This window comes from Podarcis tiliguerta, assembly GCF_965153285.1.
Source record: "Podarcis tiliguerta genome assembly, chromosome: 7".
NCBI lineage: Eukaryota > Metazoa > Chordata > Lepidosauria > Squamata > Lacertidae > Podarcis > Podarcis tiliguerta.
The window spans coordinates 31934582-31956536 of record NC_139540.1 but is presented as its reverse complement, the minus strand read 5'-3'; the positions used below and the strand labels follow the sequence as shown (position 1 = coordinate 31956536).

The following is a 21955-nucleotide window of genomic DNA, read 5'->3' as shown; positions in this document are numbered from 1 at the left end:
CGTTGCCTAGCAACCAGCGGCAGGCCTGCTCGCCCGCCCGCGCCGGGCCGGGCCGGCGCTCCAGTAGCCGAGGTCGGCGGGGCAGAAATGCGGCCGTTGGGGTCTCGCGCGCCGGCTGAAGCGGAGGGCCATGAGGCGCCTCAGCCTCCTCCCGTCCTACAGAGGCGAGGGGGCCGAACCTTCGGCCGCCGTTGAGCCTCCTTCGTCTTTTCCCCGAGCGAGCGCGGTGGTGGTGGAAGGGCCGCTATGAGCAGGAGCCAGCAGCGCATCCACTTAGAACAGCAGGGTGCGTGTGAGTGCTGGGGGTGGGGGGCTGTTCTGGGGGGGGGCAGAGGGGAACTGCTGCAAGTCCCCCCCACCTCTTCCCCTAAAAGGAAGGGACGCTGCAGAAGGCGCTGGTGGGCCACTCTCCCTGCTTGGCGTGCGTGCAGTATGGCGACCCAATTGGTCTACCTTACGAGGTTGTTGTGAGGGATTAAGGTGAAGCTCCCCGGGCGCTCTCTTAACAGGGCGATGTGTCCCATTGAGCTAAATGTGGTTTATTCACAAAGAAGAAGGCACAGGATTCTAGCCTAAAGCGTTTTGCAAATGCTGGGTATTGAAGAGGAGAGGCATGTTGGGGCTCAACCCTGCCTGAAACGACTCCCCTATCACGTGGGGACTGATAGGGAAGGGCACTCTGCACATGGCTTGAAACACTTCTCACCCTGCCGTGGGGGTTTGCACATCGTCCCGAGGTATATTGTGTTGAAAAACAGGTTGCAGGAATGGCACCTGACTCAAACCAAGCCGTGGGGGCTTCCACTCCAAAAGTAAAAGATACCTAACAGTTCTGAGGACTTGAGGAAACAAAAGTGAGCAGTGGTAAAATAGAGCAGTGGGAATAAGAATTAGCCTGATGGGAAGGGAGTTTGTTTTCAATGAGGAGTCATAAGGGTAATTCCCCCAAGATTGTATGGTGGTCCAGATTAACATGCGTATGGTTTTGTGTGGTGTGTTTGTTCTGAGGTGGTGGAGAGAGTGTGAGCTTGAGAAACTTGTAGGTTTGAGAGATGATTTGGGGATAATTTATTTGATTTAGATTTGCTAGAGTAAGTCAACTGCTAGGCTGGAAAGAGCAGAGGGCTGTAAATTTCATTTATCGTAGTTCATGTGAAAAGAGACCATCAGAAATGTGCTATAAATTTTTTTCATAGGGTTCATTTTTAAAAAAATTCCCAGAAACTTCAGTGAGTACAAAATACAGTGTGACCAGTTAATTGGGGCCAGCTTCTCACCTGTGCTTACATAGCTGCATTAGATCTCTTTCCAAGCACAATTCAAAGTGTAGATTGTTACCTTTCTGTGGGGAATCTTTGGTCTACAGGCTTAATTAGGTATGCTAGGCCTCTCCATACCCACCTGCCTTACACCTAACATCTTGTATGATGACACCAGGTGCAGAGCAGGTATATGTGCACTTGAGCCAAAAAGAAGTTTGCAGGCACTGCTGATCATCCACACCTGCAAAGCCCAGTGCAGCTGATTGGTTGTTGATGCTTTGTGGGCTGTGCCAAAAATGGATCATCTGACATCACTGTGGTGTCAGGTGATTGATAGGTGGGTGAACTCACCTCCTGGCTAGATCCACTTCCCCAACCTTCCTATAAAGGCTTAAGTCATGTGCAGCTGGTGATAAATGGATATAGAGCTGTCCCAGTTGTACCTCTGATGTGTAATATTCTCTCTCAAGAAGTGTAACAGGTTCCAATTTTGATGTCTTTTTGGCACCCGAAATTGCAGCAAATTTTTTAGTTGTAGTGTTTTCTGCTTGATCTTAGAGGTTTTTGCTGTAGCTTCTATGATTTATTGTATTGTTTGTATGCCAGCCTGAGAACCCTCTTATTGAAAGATGGTTTATAAACTGACAAAATAAGCTATAAGAATTCCTTATGTGTCTTGTTAATAGATATTATATCCCAATCACACTCCTTTAAATCGGTGTTCTGACCAAATTTTGGTTTGAATAATATGTTGTAGTGCATCGTTAAAATGGGGGAGTGTGCTGTCTAAAGCAAAATTTACCATTACTGGTAAAATATTTACTGTTTTTGATGCAAGTATATTTAACTGTAATGTTACTTTAACTTTTGGTATGAAAATAGAGTAACTGAATCTGAATGGACTTTGCATATTACAGGTTCACAAGCTCCTAATGGTAAGCTGCCAGAAATCTCGTGCATCCCTGAATGGTAAGTATTTATTTAACTTTGCCCAGTGGTCTAAAATTAGTGTTCTGAAATATGAAACACAGTGTTTTTAAAATACGAAAGCCCAACCCAACTAGATTTCAAAAGACGTTGGTTTTTAGCTAAGTGCTAGTGCTAATCTACCTTAACTTAGCATGTTCCATAACTCCTAACTCCTCATTCCTCACTCCCATTAATGGAGATGAGTGGTTAAGTCTGTAATCTTATATCAATGTATTATTCTAGGAGTAAGCCCCACTGAACTAAGTGAGACCTGCTCCAAAGTAGACATGTAGAAGATTGCATTGTTAATCTCTTTGTAACTGAGAGGCTGCTGTTGCTTACTGCATCTGCCACCTGAACAGCAGACTTGTATGTAGTCATGATGCTGAAATTGCCTGATGCTGGTTCACAGGAATACTTTCGATTCTATAGTTTAGAGCCAAATATTCCCTTGTTCTATTCAACTTCTTGTTCTATTCAACTTCTTTATTCCCAGTTAAGACCCTTGGGGGTTTATTGATATTTTTAAATGTCTATGAGTACTGCACTTTCTTTGCCAAAGATTTGGAGTTATTATTTCCTATTTTAGGGGATAGGGTCTTGTAAGTTTAAATTGCAACAGAAGAATTTACAATAAGGACAGCTTAGCGTCATATTTTAATGATTCATAAGAGCTGTAGCAGTTATCAAAACAGGCACTTTTTAAAAGTAAAGGGACGTATGCCTCTAGTATGCATAGGATCCTTTTCTTTATGACGATGCATTTTGAACTTTCTTTGGCAATCTGTCTGGTTTTCTCACTGAGAAGATCAGTGCAAACTTTCCTGAAATAGTTTGTCCATCCCTGTTGATAACTTGATAAAGAAAGAGGTAGCTAAATGTTACAATATTTGATTGAAAACAGTTTGTAGCACAATTCTGAAGAAGCAATAATTTGGTCACGGAGATAGGTCCTTCTGAGGAGTAATCATATAGGGCAGTCTTCCCCAACATTTTGGACTAGTTTCCATCAGCTTCAAGGGAAGGCCAACCGAGTGCTTGTTTGAAACATAGCAATCCTTGGTGACCCACTTATTACTTGAGAAATGTCTGTACCAGACAACATGTGAAAAACATTTATTATTTTTGCTTTTGTATCCCCTCTGGTGTTCACTGTGATGTTTGAAACAGCAGACCTGTCATTTCTCAGACACCAAAGGAACAAAAATTGCCAATCCTAAAATCTGAACAAAGATTCCTGGATAAAAAAGTCTCCGGAAAATCATTCGGGGGTCACCTTTTCGAGAATAGTTGGAAACATGCAGTGATAAAGACAAAAAGGATAAAACAAGGTAAGATGTTTAAGGTTGTCATTTGATAGTTATCCTAGGCTACATTTCATAAAAAGGAAACTTACCAAGATTTTTTAGTGTTGGAATTGCCATAAAGATCAACCTAATCCCTATTTCTGGCTGCTTCCAAATTGTCATTAGTTTGTGGACTGGAATCCACTGACTACTGGCAAATTTAGGTTGAGCAATTATAGTGGATTTCGTAGTTGTGTACAACAAACAAATTCCTTTGCAATAAGAAAAGTGATGGGAAATACACTGAAAGGGGATAACAATTGCTTGATTTAAATACATACAACATCCCCACAAACAAGCTGGTTGTCTGGGAAGGTACCTATGTAGTTTTTCCTTGCACTTTTTGTTGTTGAGAGTTATCTTCCACTCCTTAAAATCAATAGACATTTGCCCACTGAGTTCAAAAGAACAAGAATTATCCTTTAAACTGCTGTACTGCACACCCTCTCCAGATATTGCTGTTCTTCTCAGCCACTTTTGATACCGTTAACAATAGTATTCTTCTGGATGGGCACCCTGGTTTGGAAGATGGAAGTGATGTTCTGATTGGTTCACTTCTGCCTCTCAAGCTGTTCCCAGAATGTGATAGTTGGGAACTACTGCTTGATCCCATAGAATTTCTTCTTTGCTGTTTCGTAGTGTTTTGTCTTGCTCCATACTTTTTCATAACTAAATCACACTTTTGGATAAAGGCCATCAGTGTACTGATGACACCCAGCACTTTCTGTGTGACTCTTGTTTTATCAGTTTCAGGTGAGGGAGTAGAAGTGCTGAGGAGGTGCCTGGAATCTATAATGGGCTGAATGTGGGTTAATAAGCAAACTCAATCCCCCCAAGACAGAGGTTCTGTGAGTAGCTGTTTTGTCTGTTCAGGGAGATAGTGTTCAACTTGTTCTGGATGGGGTTACATTCACCCTAGAGGTAGCTAATGTGGTACCAAAGATGTAGTTGAACCACAGCTCCTATCATCACTGACCTGCTGACTTGGACTGATGGAAACTGTAGCATAACAACATGTGGAGGCCACCTCATTAGCTTCTCGGACTGAGTACACATTTTGGGGGTACTGCTAGATCAAACATTCTACTTGGAGGCCTTGGAAGCGCTGTGACAAGAAGTGCCTGTCCACAGCATGGGCCGGTGCACCAGCTGCGTCTTCTCCTAGACAGAAATAACCTGGCCATAGTTATTCATTCCAGGTAACATCTAGGATTGAATAATACAATGTTTTGTGCATGGAGCTGCCATTTAAAATGGTTCAGAAACTGCAAATGGCTCTCAGTACGGTGGTTAGGCTGCTAACTGTAACTGATCATTTTAGAAGTATTACACCAATACCTGAAGAACTTCACTAGTCCATTTTCCACATGCAATTCAAAGTACTTCTGAAGTCCTTATGTGACTTGGTACCTGAAGGAACACCACCTTCCATATCAATCTGCCTATGTAGTGAAGTCTTCAGAAGCTCTCTTCTGGAGCTCTCTCCATTTGAGGGAAGGTGTGTGGTGGCCAGAGTGAAGGCCTCTTCTGGTTGTGGTAGCCCGTTTGTTCTTTCCCAAGGGAAGCTTACCTGATACCAGCATTACTATCTTTTCAGTGCAAGCAGAGACTTTTTACTTTCCCAGGCTTTTTAATATATTGCTGTTTTTAATATGTTGTGTATTAGCATGCTTTTGTAAATGGCACAAAAGGATTGCTAAAGGGAGATATATAAACATTCGTTTGTAAATAAAATAAATGTTAAGGTAGTCAACGAGAGTTTGATTTTGTTCTAAAACAGGTTTGGGGGGGGGGTTAGCGATGGCATTATTCCAGCTTTGACTGCCATTCAGGGGTTCTTAGGATTGCTGCAACTTGATCCTCTTACCTGGGAGTACCGTAAGCCCCATTGAACTTGGTGGAACTTATCTCAAAGTAGACATGCATAAAATAGTGCTGTTATCGGCAATCCCCCTGCAATGCATTGTGTTCCAGATAGTGGCTCAGCGTAAGGAACAGAATGTGCATGTTTTAGATACTGGAGTAAGTTTCAGCTGTGGATTTGACATGATGAATAGATGTTATGTAGTTAGTTTAGTCTAAGTGTGTGCACACACAGTATATTTAGAAGAAGGCATTTCCGCTCTTGACGATTCCTGACGCTATAGGTGGCTGAGAACATAAGCTCACTATAAGGGAACTGCTCCTTCTGACTTGGTAACCTCACAAGGACCAGACCAGTTTCCTGTGCCCAGACATGTCTCTTCAGAAGTCTCCCATTGACCTCAGTGGAGCAAACTGCTAAGCAAGTGTAAGACTGTAGCTCTAGCTAGTTTTGGCCTGATGTTCCATGTATGCTGCTTTGAATTATTTCTCTTAAGCAGAATATACATCTGCATATGGCTTGAGAGACTCTGATGAAAATGCTGCAATGCCAAGTCTTGCTCAGGCAATACCAAACCCCTCTCCCGTTGCACAGAAGACACAAGGTGCTGCTCATTTATTTCCAGACAGGTATACCATTATAAACTCTATTATTGTATGAAGTGTATAGATGTTTCACATATTCAAAGTGCACTGCACAGGTATAATTCAGAGGCAGACTTCAAGCGGAGGAATTTCTAATAAGCACATCTCATAAAAGTTCATGTACAAATTTATTTTAAAAATAGCAATAGAAGATGGAATTTTAGCTCCATTTCTGCATTTAAAGTCAAATGGATTGAAGATGTACACTTCTAAAATATGAACAGGTCATGATATAGTGACTTGTATAAATCGTCATGATATAGTGGAAATTCTATTACTTCCAAATCTTGTATGAGCCCCAATTCAGACATTGGCAAGTAGGCATATAGCCAGTCAGATGGTTAAAGCTGTTGCTTGTGATCATCAGTGATCACCTGTTCAGAGGAAAGGGGGAAGATTATTATTGGGTACTTCATACCCAGACTGGCTTTGTTTTTTGTTTAGAGCAAAGGGAATCACTTGCCATTCAGTCACCATCTTGCCTCAAGCTTATTAGTTTCACATTGGCTTGTTTCAAACAAGCTATGTTTTGTCAGTTGCAACAAGGAAACAAGCTGTAGGTAAGCAAAAATGGAAATGAAATGTTCCACATTCTACCTCATAGCTGTTTGGAAGAGGAGACCAGTTTGTTCTGACCACACTAAACTGTGGTATAGGGTGATGTCTGAATATGGCCAGTGGGAAACAGCAAAAACCTCAGTATTTTTAAGTGATCAAGTACTCATCTGTGCCATAGGCTTACTGCTTTATGGTTTTGTTTTGTTTTTTAGACAAAGCTTATGCCTGTACAGGGTAGTGTTTACTTCCCACAACATAACGTCTCAACTTCATTAATGGTAGTTTACAGTGTTTCATTGTTTAATGTGGTATGTAACTGAGAGGCTTCTCACTAACTCTACAATTGAATGAACTGGAGAAATGACAAGCAACCACAAGTTTCCTAAAGTGAATAGAGGATAGGTTTTTGCTCTTCTCCCCTACATGTTTCTTTTAGTGTAAATTGCCCCAGAGCCAGTGGTAGAAAGCCAAACAGCAAGCATGTATTTAATAAACACACGTTTAATTTGGCCCTGGAAGTTCTGTATGTGTCTTACCACTCAGCTATACATGTATCATTAAAAAACAATTTTTAGTAGAAATGGGAGTGGATGAATGTACTGTTCATGTTTTTCTCATAGCTTGTGGCATATTGCAGCTGGGGTTGGGGCAGGATCGTTTAAGCAATTCCCAGAAGTGCAGACAGGTTAGTCTGTTGTAGCAAAAACTACAGGGCCACAAGGCACTTTAAATCAATATATGTATGGCATAAGGTTTCACGGACTAGTCAACGTAGTGTTATGAGTTAGAGGTCAGGGAGAAATATATGACAAAGAGCCCTGTTTTATTTCTACCCAATTATGTATATCCCTGTATCTGTTGACCAATCCCATTTATTTGGGATAAAATATGTTTAAAAATTATAACACAACGTCTAACCATTTAATATTATATAGATAGATACCTTCTTCTTTTGATTTTAGCTGTTACAGTAACGATGACCCCGGTTTACCACCTTTTGTGCTTCCGCGTACTTCATCACAATACTTTATTGAAAGCTGCTACAAAAGCAGGCAAGTTAATTTTACTCTTTATAGTTTGGATTCAGAATTATGTTCCTGAAGGGTGAATGTTGGCATGTCCGACTGGGCTTTAGTCAGCCTCAGAGCTCCTTCCCCTAGGGTCAAAAGAGAGGCAAGGCCTCCGAGAGGCGGATCTGCTGCCCACTCCTCACTGCAGCAGACGCTACTGATGTCAGAGCTCTACTGGTAGGCCTCAAAAGGAGTATTATTAAAAGTAGATGCAGTGAAGGAGACATACCCAGACCTGCAACATGGACCCTACACTAGGGAGAAAACTATGGCAGCAAACCTGTAAAGGGTGGAGGAGGGCTGCTTCATCCTTACTTTCTCCCTGCCAGTGACAGCCCAGCAGGGCACTGGGTGAAATTGCCACCTTTGATTTCCTCTCCTATGTCTTTAAGATTGTGCTTTAAAATGACTTGACACTGGTAAAGAACGTGGTGTGCTGGTGATATGCTCTTTGTGAACCTTGGGCCATAAAACCACCCTCACAGCACTATGTGAAAAGTAAGTGATGCCAGGATGGTTTTACTGTAAAACCTATTGCTGTCTGAGATACTGCTTTTTTTTTTCTTCTCCTGCAGGGGAGATACAGCCATGGGCGATGCTTATAAGAGAGGGTCATTTAGTTGGAAACCAGGCCCTCTGAAGACATCCGGTATGCATGGTGGAGCTGGAGAGTTAGGTGCTGTAAGGTAAGGCAGTATGAGTGGACCAGGTCTTTCATGAAAAACAATGTTGGGAACTACTTTAATTTATATATTTAATTCTGTCTTTTCACCAGACTGTTTTCTAAATGTTTATTCCTGACACAGCATAATAGTGAAAGAGGGAAACATGACTTGATCAAATTCATGAAAATAAAGTGAATATTTATTTTAACCACCTTTAACCGTCCTGAAATGGTGTGTCTGGCAGACTAGTCCACCTGCTTGCCTTCAGCAAGGTTACTGCATGGTGTGCCCTTCACCATGTCTTGGGACCTTACTGGGGGACACAGGAAGTGGAGAGGCAAGGATCAAAACTCACTTAGACCTGGGGCAGTTCCAGACTGTTGCTATATTGTGGGTGGGATTGAACTGGGCACCGGATAGTTAAGCAGCTTCCACATTTTAGCCTGGCCCATCCCCTTGATAGTCTCTGGACTCAGCCAAGGGGTTATCTTTTGTTGTGATGCTGGGAAACATCACCCCCTTGCCAAAGGCTCATATGTACAGTGGTACCTCGGGATACATACGCTTCAGGTTACAGACTCTGCTAACCCAGAAATAGTACCTCGGGTTAAGAACTTTGCTTCAGGAGGAGAACAGAAATCATGCTCCAGCAGAAGGCCCCATTAGCTAAAGTGGTTCTTCAGGTTAAGAACTGTTTCATGTTAAGAACGGACCTCTGGAACAAATTAAGTACTTAACCCGAGGTACCACTGTACACCCACAAAGGGGCAGGGGAAGGTAAAAAAAAAAAAGCAGAGATTTAGAATAAGCAGAGCTGGTGTCATCTCGCTTCCTGAAGCTAGGCAGAACCACAATGAGGAAGGAGAGCTCTCCCATGTAGTAAAGGCTTGTGTAAAGTTGCAGTATTGGCCTACTTGAGTTGCTGGAAAGAGTTACTGAGTCAATACTTTTCTCTGCTGGAGGAAAATGTTATGACTATTGTAACAGTACGATTCAGAAGCAGTTCCTATGCAAGTTTTATTTCCCAGAAATGCTTGCTGTCCTATAGCCGCTCAATTCAACTCTATGAACCCTATTTCTTAGTATTCATTTATAGGTCTGCCCTGTTAATATTTACCTAAATCCCCATGCATATTGGTCCTTTCAGTACAAAGGTTTTGATACTTGTTGAGTACTACTAGGAATCTGGATGGAGATTCCTAAAGAAATACATTTTGATGTAGGAATACTTATATGGCATTGATCAGCATGTTTTTTCATCTCAGCACACCGCTGGGAAATTACACCACTGCAAGTCACCTTGATTGCCATAGTCCATAAATATAACATTCTATTAATAGTATGTTCTTGTGCAAATGCTTGTAGGTTGAAGAAGTATAATCGGTGTTCCAGCCTAATTTCATTTCCAGAAGGATCCAAATTCAAGCCTGGTAATGTATAGTACCTAATATATTTAATTTCCTACCATCTGTCTTCACCAAGATGCATTTCCTAGGCAAACTCATTTTCTCACTGCTTTACTATGTGAACTTTCTTGCATTTTGAATATTGTTGCTGTTATAAAAATGTTTATTGAAGGCTTTGTTTATTGAAGGCTTTGTTTTCGTATGTACCTAAGGGACAGCATTTCTAGTCGTGTTTGTAAAATGTTTCAAAGGCTTAATTCAGCTAATTAACAAAAGGCAATTACTGATACAAGCTACTAGAGTTATTCTAGATTCATTCTAGAGTTGTTTTGGAATGAAAATACATTGGGTCATATTGCATTTTTATGGTCACAAATGTAATTTTTCTACTTTAATGCATACCTTGCTCAAAAGATTGCTTAGGAAAATAATAAAACTAAATGGATAACATAAAATGCTAATATAGCAAGAGAAATGGGAATCTGTTTAGTTTTTTTAAAATCCTAGGTATCTGTACTTCAAATTGATTTTTTATGAACCTATATAAAATCATAGGCCTCTCTAAAAAGCATGGTCAGACTAATGCATAATGGGCCAGGTTTATGAACACTATGTACCCCTTTTTACTACCTTTGACAATCTCTCAGATAACCATTACAACTTGTTTCTATTTTAAGGAATGGGGTGATTTTATTCCCCTTCACTGGTTTTTGATGTATTTTGTATAATTCTGTTTTAAGTACTTCCATAAGAGGGGCACATTATACTTTGTACACACTACTAATCAAGGGGAGTTTTGTTTTTTCTTCTAGGTTACCGTTTCACAGACCCTGTCACTGGAGCTCCTCCTCAGTTCCTCCAGCGGCTTTCTCAACTGGCTGCATTGGAATGTGAAACCATACATCAAGAGAAAACAAGAAGACTCAGGAAGGCCAAGAGACAGATGATGTAAACAACGTACCAGGAAAGGAACAGGCTCCTTTGAAATCATGTAAAGTTACTATTTTCTTGTTCACGTCTATCTAATTCTTTCACAAATACTATGTTGATCAACAAACCTCGCAATTAAGGGGAAATATGTGATTAATAAAGCTTTTTTATGTTTGTAATTATATTGCCATGGTAAAGTTTTTGAACTGCATCTAATGCTGTAGATGCAGTAGCAGGTCAGCCTCCCCTCCCCTGAAATAGTGATAGAAAAGTCAGAGTTGGAAGGGAACCCTGAGGATCATCTTGTCCAATCCCCCTCTAATGCAGGAATCTCAGCTAAAGCTTATGTCAAACACCCAACCTCTGTCTAAAAACCTCCAATGAGGCAAGAGTCCTTTTGTTATTGAAAGAAAATACTGTCTGACTTATCCTGTTAGCCTGCCTGCCGTTAACACATTACTGGGTTTGGGTTGCTTAACTTCTTAGCCCTTTGCTATCCCCAGGATAGGCTGTGATTTATTTCATCAAATTTATATACTGCTTTACAGGTTTCCTTAAAAAAAATCAAAATCAAAACCCCAAAGCAGTTTACAAAAACAATTTATCAGTAAAATGACTGACTAAAGGCAGATTAAAACTCACATCAGCTTTCTAAACAATTTTTTTAATAGCAGGTGCTGACACCACAAGCTGCTGTGTGGATTTCCACCAGCACCTCTTTCCCAGGGCCCATTTCACGTTCTATCTGAAGAGGACAAGGGTGATCATCATAGCTCCTTTTCTGAACCAAGCATCTGCCTAGTCTTCTGACTGGCAAGGTCATTAACACCTTGTTGTCAGACAGACCTTCAGCTAACAGGATCTTTGAGCAAACTACTCAGGACCGGCTTGTGTAGGTTAACCATAGCTTAGATTTCTCAATAACATTCATAACTTACTGTTTGTGGCTACCTAGAATTAAAAGGATTGCAGAAGTACTCTGACTGCCAGTCAATTTCAGAGCAAGGAAGAACAGCACAATTTCACAGAAGATTTTTTTATTAACAATGCATAGAGATGTCATCTGCTAGGCCCCTAGAAGAGAAGACAAACTAAGATTAGAAACATTTCAATTGGTGAATATTTTTCTGAGAATTTCAAGTTGGGCTGACAGCGCACATTTCAGTGTTTTACTTGCCTTTATGTGCACACAAAAATCACTTTCAACCAAAAAGCTACTTATCTGGCTGCCTGTGGTGACTAAAAATAGTAAAAGATGTGTTTCCCATAGTTTCCTATAGCCAGCTCGGTATACTACAGTAATTAATTATTACTCTAAAACACACAAGCAGTGCCTAACCTAAAGTGCAGTCTAAAGTCCATCTTAACCAACCACCCAAATGATTTAAAATAGCACAAATAGAGCAATGGGGGCATAATTTGTTCTCTGAATAAGCAGCTTATATGGCTTAATTAACATAACAATGAGTTCCGAATACAAAGAGAAGTAACAAAACTGCAATTCTACAGCTAGACAAACTGCCATCCACACCCACATTTGCTTACATTTCCCCTACAAACCCCACACCTAAAGAACTTTAAAATGTCAGATGTTCCAGAAAATCAAGTTAAAGATTGTATAGCTTTATTGTATTTCTAATCCTGCACATTGGGGCAGTTTGGTCTAAATAGTTTAGTTTGTTGTAGAATTTTGCCATAGTTGTATTGCAATATACTACTTTATCCTGTGGGAGGCATGGTCACGGTATACTCACATGCACACAGAAAGACATACACAAGTTCCTCCCCCAACTTCTGCTGATCTTTGCAATGTTGGACTGAGATGCCATTGCATTTCCTAGCTAGGAGAAGGGCAAGGAAAGCCCTCTGAACTTGATTTACAAAGGCACTTCCACCTCTGGCAGGGTGTCACCCCTTGAAAGTCTTAGTGTGCACAAAACAGGAAGGAACCTTAAGATGTCAGAGCTATGGTACTGTGGCTGAGAGAGAAGTGCCTTTGCAAGCTAAGACTGTGGATTCACCACCTCTAATCCGTAAAGGTATAAGGAGCTCCTTTAGGAAGCAATACAATTAACATGTGATGCTCAGTTTCCCACCTGGGAACTGACCATGACAAGATCTGCTTAACTTTGTCAATGAATTCCCAAGACTCCATGATTCCACATGAAGAAAATATTCTACAACCAGAAGCCTATATCCCTTGTGCAAGGTGGATATGTGTACAAAAACAAACAAACCAATGGTTATTTTCTGTACACACCCTTGAAAAACTTAAGATGTGTGAAGGAAACCCTCGCTACAAGTTTGTATTTTAGTGTTCTCCAGCCCAGCATACCATTAATTCATCCTCCTTATGAGCCGGTTAATCTGGTCTTCCCTGTTTCCTGCATCACCACCTTCTACAAAGTGAATGGTTTTCTTCTTCATTCCACCCCGTGGAGAAGACAGCTTGAATGGCCAGAGAAAGTTGTTTGCTGCTTTGAAGTTTTTGCCAACAGTATAGATTTCATGGATCAGATCCTCCATGCAAATGATGCCGAGTTTTCCTAAAAGTAGAGTTAGAAAAGGTTCAGAGTACAAAGTGCCTTCCCATTCATTGATTGTTGCAATCACCCTGCGGGTAGCTGAGAGAATGCAATTTGCCAAGTCACCCAAATGAGAGCATCGCAACCAAAAAGGAACTGGGACATGGGAAATGTATAGCACTATACACTGCGCGTCCAACAGAATGGGCACATTTTGTCACTGCTGTAAAGCCAAAATGTCCGTCACTCAAATAGTATAACTTGATAGTGGCACTCTGAAGAGTCTACTTGTATTTGTTTGACATTAAGTTAAACTTTTTTCTATTTTGATGTTGACTTCTAACGCTAAACCACAATCTTATTAGGCAAGAGCTGGTATAGTGTAATGTTGTGGCTAGACATAAAAACCACAATGTGTTAGGTTCAAATCTCAGCTCACAAACTAGACAGCCTTCAGCAAGCCTCATTACTCCATCTTGCAAAAATGGCATAATACTAGCACACTGTTAGAGAAAAGTTCTAACTGAGAACATCAGTGAAATACTTTCTATGTAAATGCAAAATGTTATGCTCAAGTTGGCCAGCAGGATTGCAAAGAATACTTGTCTCAGACGATACAAGAATGCAATAAGCTTGCAGATGTAGCGATACACTAAAATAATCCAGTACAAGTTGTCATAAGTTTACTTACCCAGGCATCCTTTGATGAGAGAGTTATCTGTCAAAGCAATGCGCTGCTTGTTGATCTTCCCAAAACCACGCTTGTAGATCAACTCATGCACAGATTTCAAGTTGGGGTAACTGGAACAAAAGATAAGACATGACAACAGCACTTCTAACTTAGTAATGAAAACCAGGTGCTTGAATTTCTAAGTTAAAAATATAAAAATGTGTATGCCAAATGCATGAGTTCACTGGCAATATTGTGTCCTCAACACCTTGCTGTTTGTCCATTCAGTACACATCTGTATTTACCACAGCCAACTAATTTCTAAAATTAAGTAGCTGTATCCAGACATAAGCTTTTGGGTTTGAATGCTGGGAACATAACTACTCTCACAAGGAATGAAAATTAGCATGGACAACTTTTGGCACACAGTGGAATATTGCATTGGACAAGGAAGAGGAGGGGGTTGGGGGGAATCATTTTTAGCATAAGCAGGAAGGAAATCTGCTTGGAACATATTTATGCCAGAGAGATGGAAGGGGAGAAATAATGGCTTATATTATGTGTTTTTAAACTGAATTTCTACCATCGTCTTCTATTGCAATCACAATACAAAGCACAACGTACAATATTTAAGTTAGAGTCATAATTGGAAGGTGAAGGTAAAGGGACCCCTGAGCATTAGGTCCAGTTGCGGACAACTCGGGGGTTGCAGCGCTGATCTCGCTTTATTGGCCGAGGGAGCCGGCGTACAGCTTCTGGGTCATGTGGCCAGCATGACTAAGCCGCTTCTGGCAAAACCAGAGCAGCGCACGGAAACACCGTTTACCTTCCCGCCGGAGTGGTACCTATTTATCTACTTGCATTTTGATGTGCTTTCGAACTGCTAGGTGGGCAGGAGCAGGGACCGAACAATGGGAGCTCACCCTGTTGCAGGGATTCGTACCGCCTACCTTCTAATCAGCAAGCCCTAGGCTCTGTGGTTTAACCCACAGCGCCACCCGTCCCTTCATAATTGGAAAACGCACATTAAACATCTGACACAAACTTAGGTCAGTAAAATACAAGGATGAAGTAGAGAAAAAGCACCCAACACTATAACCACATTAAGATAACTTAACCCTGCAAGCCAAAAGCTTGCCAGATCAAAAATGTTTTCAATAAATGACATACGGTGGGTTTTCGGAGGGGGGGGGACTTATTGAGGCAGGGATTTCTGCATTCTCAACAGAAGATGTCCCAACCAACTATGCTTCTACCACCATTAGAATGCACAGAAGATCCTGTGTGAATCTTTAAAAGGCAGGCTTATATTGGAGGAGAGCTACTACAGGTACCCTGGAGGCAAATCTTTTGGCCCAGAATTTGTTGCTGGGAACTACTACACTTTCAGGACCATAGGAATTCTTCACTATTTTAATACAACACTTTCTCAAATAGGAGTGATACTTCTAACTGTACAATCACACTGCATTTTGTTGTTCAGCAAGAACTAGAGTATGGTTTCCTATATAGAAATGCTACACTGGAAGTTTTCATCAGCAAGAGAAAGTATCATTTACCAACCTATACTCTAGTCCATGGCCTTTGGATAACATAGGTCAGAAAGAGCCAACACCTGTATTATCATGAATTACTGTACTTTTCCAAACATTAGTCCAGAGCTAAAACTATCTAGCCCCTTATGTATTATAAAGATGAATATATTACGGCAGTAGACTCGTCTGAACGTATCAACTTGGAGAAGATAACCAAGGTAGTTCCTCAAACAAAAATCCTTTCACAGGATTACTAGCAGTAAACTTTGCAATTCCAGACATTACAAAGTAGCTAAAGTTCCAGCCCAAAGAGGCTTAGTCTAAAATGTGACAAGAGGGAAAAGAGGCATGAAAGAACTTTGGTAAACAGAAGAAGGTACAGTGGACCCTCTGGATATGAATTTAATTCGTTCTGAGGGCCATGCACACTCAGAAAAATCTGTATCCAGAGGAGCCACTTCTGCACATGCGGCGAAACCTGGAAAAATATTTCCAGGTTTGTCGCTTTCACAACCCAAAGTTTATGCTACTCAAGAGTAATGTAACCCAAGGGTCTACTGTACATTTATTTCTGTTACACATTCTGTACGGTATACAAATTAGTAACATGAAATGCACATGAAAACTTGTTGCATTATTCCACACAAGTGAAACTGCAAAGAAATACCTCTTGTGGGACATTAGCTGGTCATACATGGGCTACACTATGGATCAGTGTATTTTTAAAAATGCTGCCAACCTCATTATGCTTCAACCTTCTAAATATGTATGATGCAATGCTCAGTCTGCAATAGCAGCGCAGAGTAGAACTTTCTGCTCTGGAGCAGAGGTAGAGACCACTTCGTCCAACGCAGACAAGCAAAGGCAACATATATAGGGAACAATATACACCACTAAATTTAAGATTCAACTTACCCCCATGCAATGTAAGGTTCAACAATCCTCAGCATGTTAATGGATGCTTTGTTGAGTTTCACAAATGTGCCATTGAAAATTTGACGCAGGCGAAGAAGCTGCAGTACCTTGCGAACCTTGGGACTAACGCCATTAATTCTAAAAGTGTAGTAAAACATGTTTCTTTTCAGTACGGTCTCCAAACAGATTTAACTACCAGCTACTTCCAATGAAAGCTTTCATCATCTTAGTAAAACATGTAACACTCCAGATAGCTGAACTTACATTATAATTAACATACCAATGACATTTATTTTTAATGGATAGTATTAAAGATAATTTTGCCCCCCACGCAAACAGTCCACTAAAGGATTAAAAAAACCTACCAAAACACATTCCTTGCCCACTTCAAAATAAGGAGCATTTAGAAAAAGTGGCAACTGTTATGCAATCCAAGATAAGCAAGAAGCCTTCATTGTGGTAGTAACCTATACAAATGATTCCCCCCACACACCCCAGAATTTCCATGGAGCAAACTGTACCACCTTTCATTTTTCAGGCGAAGACATGTTTATTCTTCTTACACTTCATTTTTTAGGTCAAGACATGTTTATTCTTCATACTCTTCCATCTGTTTTATCGCTACTCCTCTGCCATTGTGGCTCAGCTGTGCTCATATTCACAGAAAGCTACTATTGTTGATAGCAAACTAAACCTAAACGAGGTATTGGGGGGGGCAGAACACTGGCAGCTTTTGAGCACCGGGATCTAAATATGCTAAATACCATTATTTTAAATGCTACTTTGGATGCTATTAATTAACTATTTTATTATGTTATTTTATTAGTAATCACCAATTCTTAGACAGTCTGAAGGCCTTCAGGGAGAAATCAAAATAAATTAAGTGACTAAATTACACCTAGACCATAAGCAGAACAAAGCGCTTATGCATTTTTAACTCAAAATGAAGTCCGAGTGTGCTCAGTGGAGCTTTCCTCATTATACTGAAACTTGTGGGATATTACTTAAAAATGCAAAGCAAAAAGTTATGCTCTTTCACTTTGAAATCAATTAGGCTTTAACACTGATATAAGGCTGAAAGCCTTGCTCTGCATTAGGCCCAACGTGTATAATTTGAATGTTAAGTAAAATTGTATTTATTTATATTTAATCATTCATGTATTAAATTAATATACCACCCTTCATCCAAAGATTTCATGGTTGTTCACAAGATAAAAATACAGGATAAAAGCACAAATATTTGGAACAAAAAACCACTATCACCCCCTCCCCCAAACATATTAAAAATATTTTTATTTTGTTTATTCTGAAACCTGGACTTCATGGAACCTCATGGAACAGCTTTAGAACCGTTTTTCACTAAGGGTAATCTGAATAAAGAGGCTTCAACACAAGTTATTTTTGAATTATCTCATAAAGGACAGTGCTGCTGCAATGGCTTAGGTCATAAAAAGGATTACCCCTCAAACAGCTGCAACCCCCAGCACCCTTAACAAACTACAGTTCCCAGGATTCTTTGGGGAAGTCTTGTTCCTTACATATACAGTGTGGGTGTGAGATCAACTGCTGTTAATTTATGGGTTAGCACAACACATTTGTTCATCTTACCCTCTGATCCTGATCACAAATGCCAGTTTGGGTTCAGCAGGTACATAGTAATTGCCAGCTTTGCGAGCCATGCGGGCCATGCGAATTTCACGCCGGTACATCTGCCTGTACTCTTTGTGGTATTGCTCAGCCCTTTTATAGATTAATTTTCGCTCAGCAATTCGCAACTGAAAACAGAAGAGAATTTTATTACATTTCATAAGTAAATATATGCACATTTATTACATCTTTATCTCTGTCTTCCTTCAGGGTATCAGGACAACATACATCATTCTCCCTCATTTATTTAGTACGTTTATATCATGGCTTTCTTCCATCATGGAATTTTAAGTTTTTCCCAAGTGGTCTCTTATCCAGGCACTGACCAGCTCGAGACCCGCTTAGCTTCAGCAGTTATCTGCATCAGATACCCTCATCATGCAACCCAGAGCTTTCCAAACTTTTCATGTAGGTGACACACTTTTTAGACATGCATCATTTCATGACACAGCAATTCAGTTTTACTAACAAACCAGGGGTTAAACTAACCCCTTTCCAGTGCAGAGAGCGTTTGCACAACAAACCTACACACTGCAATCAACACACTAATGTGTCGCGACACACAATTTGGAAAGCTCTGATGTAACCTCACTGAAAGTAGCCTAGTGAGCTTCATAACTGAGTAGGGATTTGAACCTGGATCTTTAAGTCCTAGTCTGACACTCTAACTACAATTCCACACTGGCCCTTACCTTTATTAACCTGTAATAGCGCAAAGGTGGGCGGAGTACTATAGTTATCAAATAGTTTGTTTTTTGTGTGATCAGCCTATGCTGGAAATACTGGGTGCACACATGCACATACATAGTTTTGATGGTGCTTGCTTGGAATGAATGCTTACTTGCCTTTCTTTTTTAAAGAAGAGGGGAGCAAGGTCCCAGCCTTGATAGAGCAAAGGCTGGGGGAGGTGAGTTTTGTAACTGAATGGTTAAGGCAAGGAACCCCTTCAATGAGATGCAAGAAGAGAATGGATAAAGGGCATTTGGTTAAGAGCTTTATAATCTCTATAATGAAAAGGGTCACTGATAACCATCTCACTAATATATGTGAAAGATGTTGAATATGTTAGGGAAAGGTGGCTCTGGTGCCAGCTGCAGCTGCTCATGGGAAAGAATAAGCCAGAATGAGGACAATATTGTTTCTAGATATACACTAAGCAGTGGAGAATATAAAAAACTAGATTTTTGATCCATATATTACAAGCCTAATTTTATAGAGCCACAAAAAGTTAACAGACCAACTACCTAAGTTGTCACACACAAAAATCCAATTTTGCAGCTTAATGGTATCCCCTCTTAACATATGACATGGAACATTGTTACAGTATCAAGGCAAAACAAGCCACTTCCATCAAATTGCATCTAGCACAACTCCATTAATAAAAGCTGCATGTAATCCTGCATATACTAGGAATATGCTCCACTAAACACAATAGGGCTTATTTCTGAGTAACATGCATATGGACAAGACTGTTAAGTTATATTCACCTTCTTTTGGACCAACAGCTTTTTCAGACGTTTGGCCTTCATATCAGCAAAAGCCTTCCTTTTCTTCATAAGGCTCTCGGGAACCGAAGGCAACTTCTTCTTCGCTCTGCATTAGAAAGCAAAAGACATATACATCTGAATATGGATGTTTCTTCTCATACATACTGCACACAAAAAGAAACAACCTAATAGCCATACAATATCTTTTTAGACTTGTTAGTAGAAAACTATTGCAGCTATAGAACACTGCATATTAACCAGATTACTTTATTAAAACTTTTCTCTCCAGAGACAGGTTTATTGCTTTCCTGAATTTCCAGATATCGAGCAGTTTTGATTTCCTGAGATATAGCTATGTGAAACTCATTGTTACCACTGTTGGTAGTTATAAACATGTTTAACAAACCAGTGGCCTGCAAAGCTGGAGTGGTTTTTTGGAGATTTATAAATTACCTTAAAATCCCAAATTGTAATGCTGGTATTTTAAAAGCAGAACTACTTGCACCCCACTCCGGGAAAAAAAGTTTCTATAAAAATAATCCCAGTGTAATCTTAGGGCCATGGGTTCTAGCCCCATGTTGGGCAGAAAGATTCCTGTCTTGCAGGGGGGGGTTGGACTAGATGACCCTCGGGAACCCTTCCAATACAACAAGCGTATGTTTGGTTATCGCGACTAACGATCGCGACAGCGGGTCAAAGCCTTTTTTTTCGGGCAAACTATGCAAGCCAAATGCGGACAAACGCCGGCTCCCTCGGCCTGTAAAGCGAGATGAGCGCCGCAACCCCAGAGTCGTCTGCGACTGGTCTTAATTACCAGGGGTCCTTTACCTTTACGCAAGAAAAAGCGCTCAAAAATCCCCAAGCAGCCAAAGCTTCCGAATTTTCTGGCCTACCTCCACAAGCGGAGCGGAGCGCGTGTGCCGGAAGGCTACAGCTAGGCCTAACCGGGCCACGCAAACGACCAGACCAGCACGGCCTGCATGAAGCGAGGGGACCGAGTGAGTCTGGAAGCTGCCCACGGCGGTCGTGGCCTTCCCGCTCGTCCCCAGCTCCCCTCATTCCCCAGAAATGAACCCCTCGCAACGCGCCCCACTGCAACAGGGAGGGACACTTCCTAGTTCCCAGCCGCATCCCTCTGAATGAACCCCTCCGTCTCCCGAGAAAACACTCGCTAAGAAGGCTCAGCAAAAGCCTCTTCAGAATACGGAGCCCTCAGCGGCGAAGGCCGAGAAACAAAACCCAGGAAACGCTTTCTTGATATCGCGGATGGCAATGGATTGCACCGAGGAAGAAAAAGCTACTCACTCTTCGCCCGCCATGGTCGCCGCCGGAAAAGAAAGAGTTGGCGCATGCGCGGTGAACTTGAAGACTCTTTCCGCCGCCTAGTGGAAGGGACCATTAAGCGCAAAGCCCCAGCTTTAGGTGTCTTACGCGATGCCTGTGCTGAAAAAGGAAGAGTGCCTATGTAAGAGCCGGAACTGTAGCACATGCGTAACTGTCATTAACTCCTTGATGCGGTGAATATCCAGGTGTTCGGGGGAATGAGAAAATAAGGCAACACACACACACACACACACACACCAAATAAAGGTTTTTCCAAGCAGTGAATTTTGATGAGTGTTATATTCAGGTCTGGTGTTAGGAACCAGCTTTTCGATATTGTTGGTAGACATACACGGAGTGGCGTCTTGAATTCTCAGATTCTGGGCGATTAAAAATAGCACGTTTTATATTATTTCTCTTGAAGTATATAAAGGGCATGTAGCCATGTATACTTTGCACAGCCATGCATATGGTTATTCTGTAGTTACTCCCAGTGAGGTGCATAGAATTTCAGCCTTGACATTAGAACACTCTACTTTCCCTGTTGCCCTGCGACCGCAAAACCCAAGGAAAGCATGTTCTGTATTGCCGGACCAACGCAGCAAGGTCCACTCGGAGGCTGCCCCTCTGCCTGCCAGGAAGAACCTCATGGCAATGGGAGACCAATCTGGTCCTATCCATTGGCCAGTGAAGGAGCCCCAGCGCCAGTGTTTGCCTTCCTTCTCCTTCCCGATCCTTTCCCCCGTTTGTATCATGTGTCTTCGATTGTAAAACATTATAGGTGTTTTTAAGCGCTGATATGACTGGATAACATCGCTTCTTGCGTGAAAGATGTACAGGACGTAAATTAAGATGGGCACTCCTATATACACTTATCTGGGACTAAAGCCCTATTGAACAGTTCTGAGTAAACGTGCGTTGGACTACAGCGTAAGCACAATGAAACTCGGAGCAAATTTAAAATTGATAGATGACAGGTTAAAACTACATCTCCCAGCATACATTGTCAAGTGGGGTGGGGCAAAATAAAAATTATTGCTTCAGTGCATCATGGGTTCTGTAGTCTTTGCCAGCTGTGCCTTAAGTCTAGACCTGCCGCTTTGCATTCTGGTGAATGTAGGCAATTTATATTAACTTCT

General features: G+C 41.2%; 2 protein-coding genes across 3 annotated transcripts; one reads left to right on the top strand and one right to left on the bottom strand.

Moving 5' to 3' along the window:
- The first annotated feature begins 16 nt into the window (after nucleotides 1-16).
- On the top strand, nucleotides 17-10893 carry LOC310682472 (uncharacterized protein C8orf89). 2 transcript variants are annotated; one of them, XM_083451397.1, is made up of 8 exons: nucleotides 17-286; nucleotides 2180-2231; nucleotides 3402-3562; nucleotides 5941-6070; nucleotides 7606-7695; nucleotides 8289-8399; nucleotides 9744-9808; nucleotides 10597-10893. In XM_083451397.1, exons 1-8 carry the CDS (start codon nucleotides 247-249, stop codon nucleotides 10734-10736), a joined length of 789 nt encoding a protein of 262 aa, XP_083307523.1. In that variant the 5' UTR covers nucleotides 17-246; the 3' UTR covers nucleotides 10737-10893. The 2 variants fall into 2 exon arrangements, with proteins under 2 accessions (XP_083307523.1, XP_083307522.1); XM_083451396.1 differs by having other exon boundaries at nucleotides 18-286; nucleotides 5938-6070.
- An 841-nt stretch (nucleotides 10894-11734) lies between these two features.
- On the bottom strand, nucleotides 11735-20934 carry RPL7 (ribosomal protein L7). The gene is made up of 7 exons (XM_083451423.1): nucleotides 20799-20934; nucleotides 19494-19599; nucleotides 17968-18134; nucleotides 16360-16497; nucleotides 13931-14040; nucleotides 13050-13260; nucleotides 11735-11788 (listed from the first exon to the last, which is right to left on the bottom strand). The coding sequence occupies exons 1-6, from the start codon at nucleotides 20810-20812 to the stop codon at nucleotides 13052-13054; spliced, it is 744 nt and encodes a 247-aa protein (XP_083307549.1). The 5' UTR covers nucleotides 20813-20934; the 3' UTR covers nucleotides 11735-11788; nucleotides 13050-13051.
- Between the last annotated feature and the right edge of the window lie 1021 nt (nucleotides 20935-21955).

Excerpts from the sequence above, each read along its gene's own strand:
- LOC310682472 (XM_083451396.1), top strand. The coding sequence starts at position 247 with ATGAGCAGGAGCCAGCAGCGCATCCACTTAGAACAGCAGG. Across the intron at positions 3,563-5,937 it reads GACAAAAAGGATAAAACAAG|CAGAATATACATCTGCATAT; the intron begins GTAAGATGTTTA and ends ATTTCTCTTAAG. Across the intron at positions 6,071-7,605 it reads GCTCATTTATTTCCAGACAG|CTGTTACAGTAACGATGACC; the intron begins GTATACCATTAT and ends TTTTGATTTTAG.
- RPL7 (XM_083451423.1), bottom strand. Across the intron at positions 18,135-19,493 it reads AGCTGTTGGTCCAAAAGAAG|TTGCGAATTGCTGAGCGAAA; the intron begins GTGAATATAACT and ends TTCTGTTTTCAG. Across the intron at positions 13,261-13,930 it reads TCTCATCAAAGGATGCCTGG|GAAAACTCGGCATCATTTGC; the intron begins GTAAGTAAACTT and ends CTCTACTTTTAG.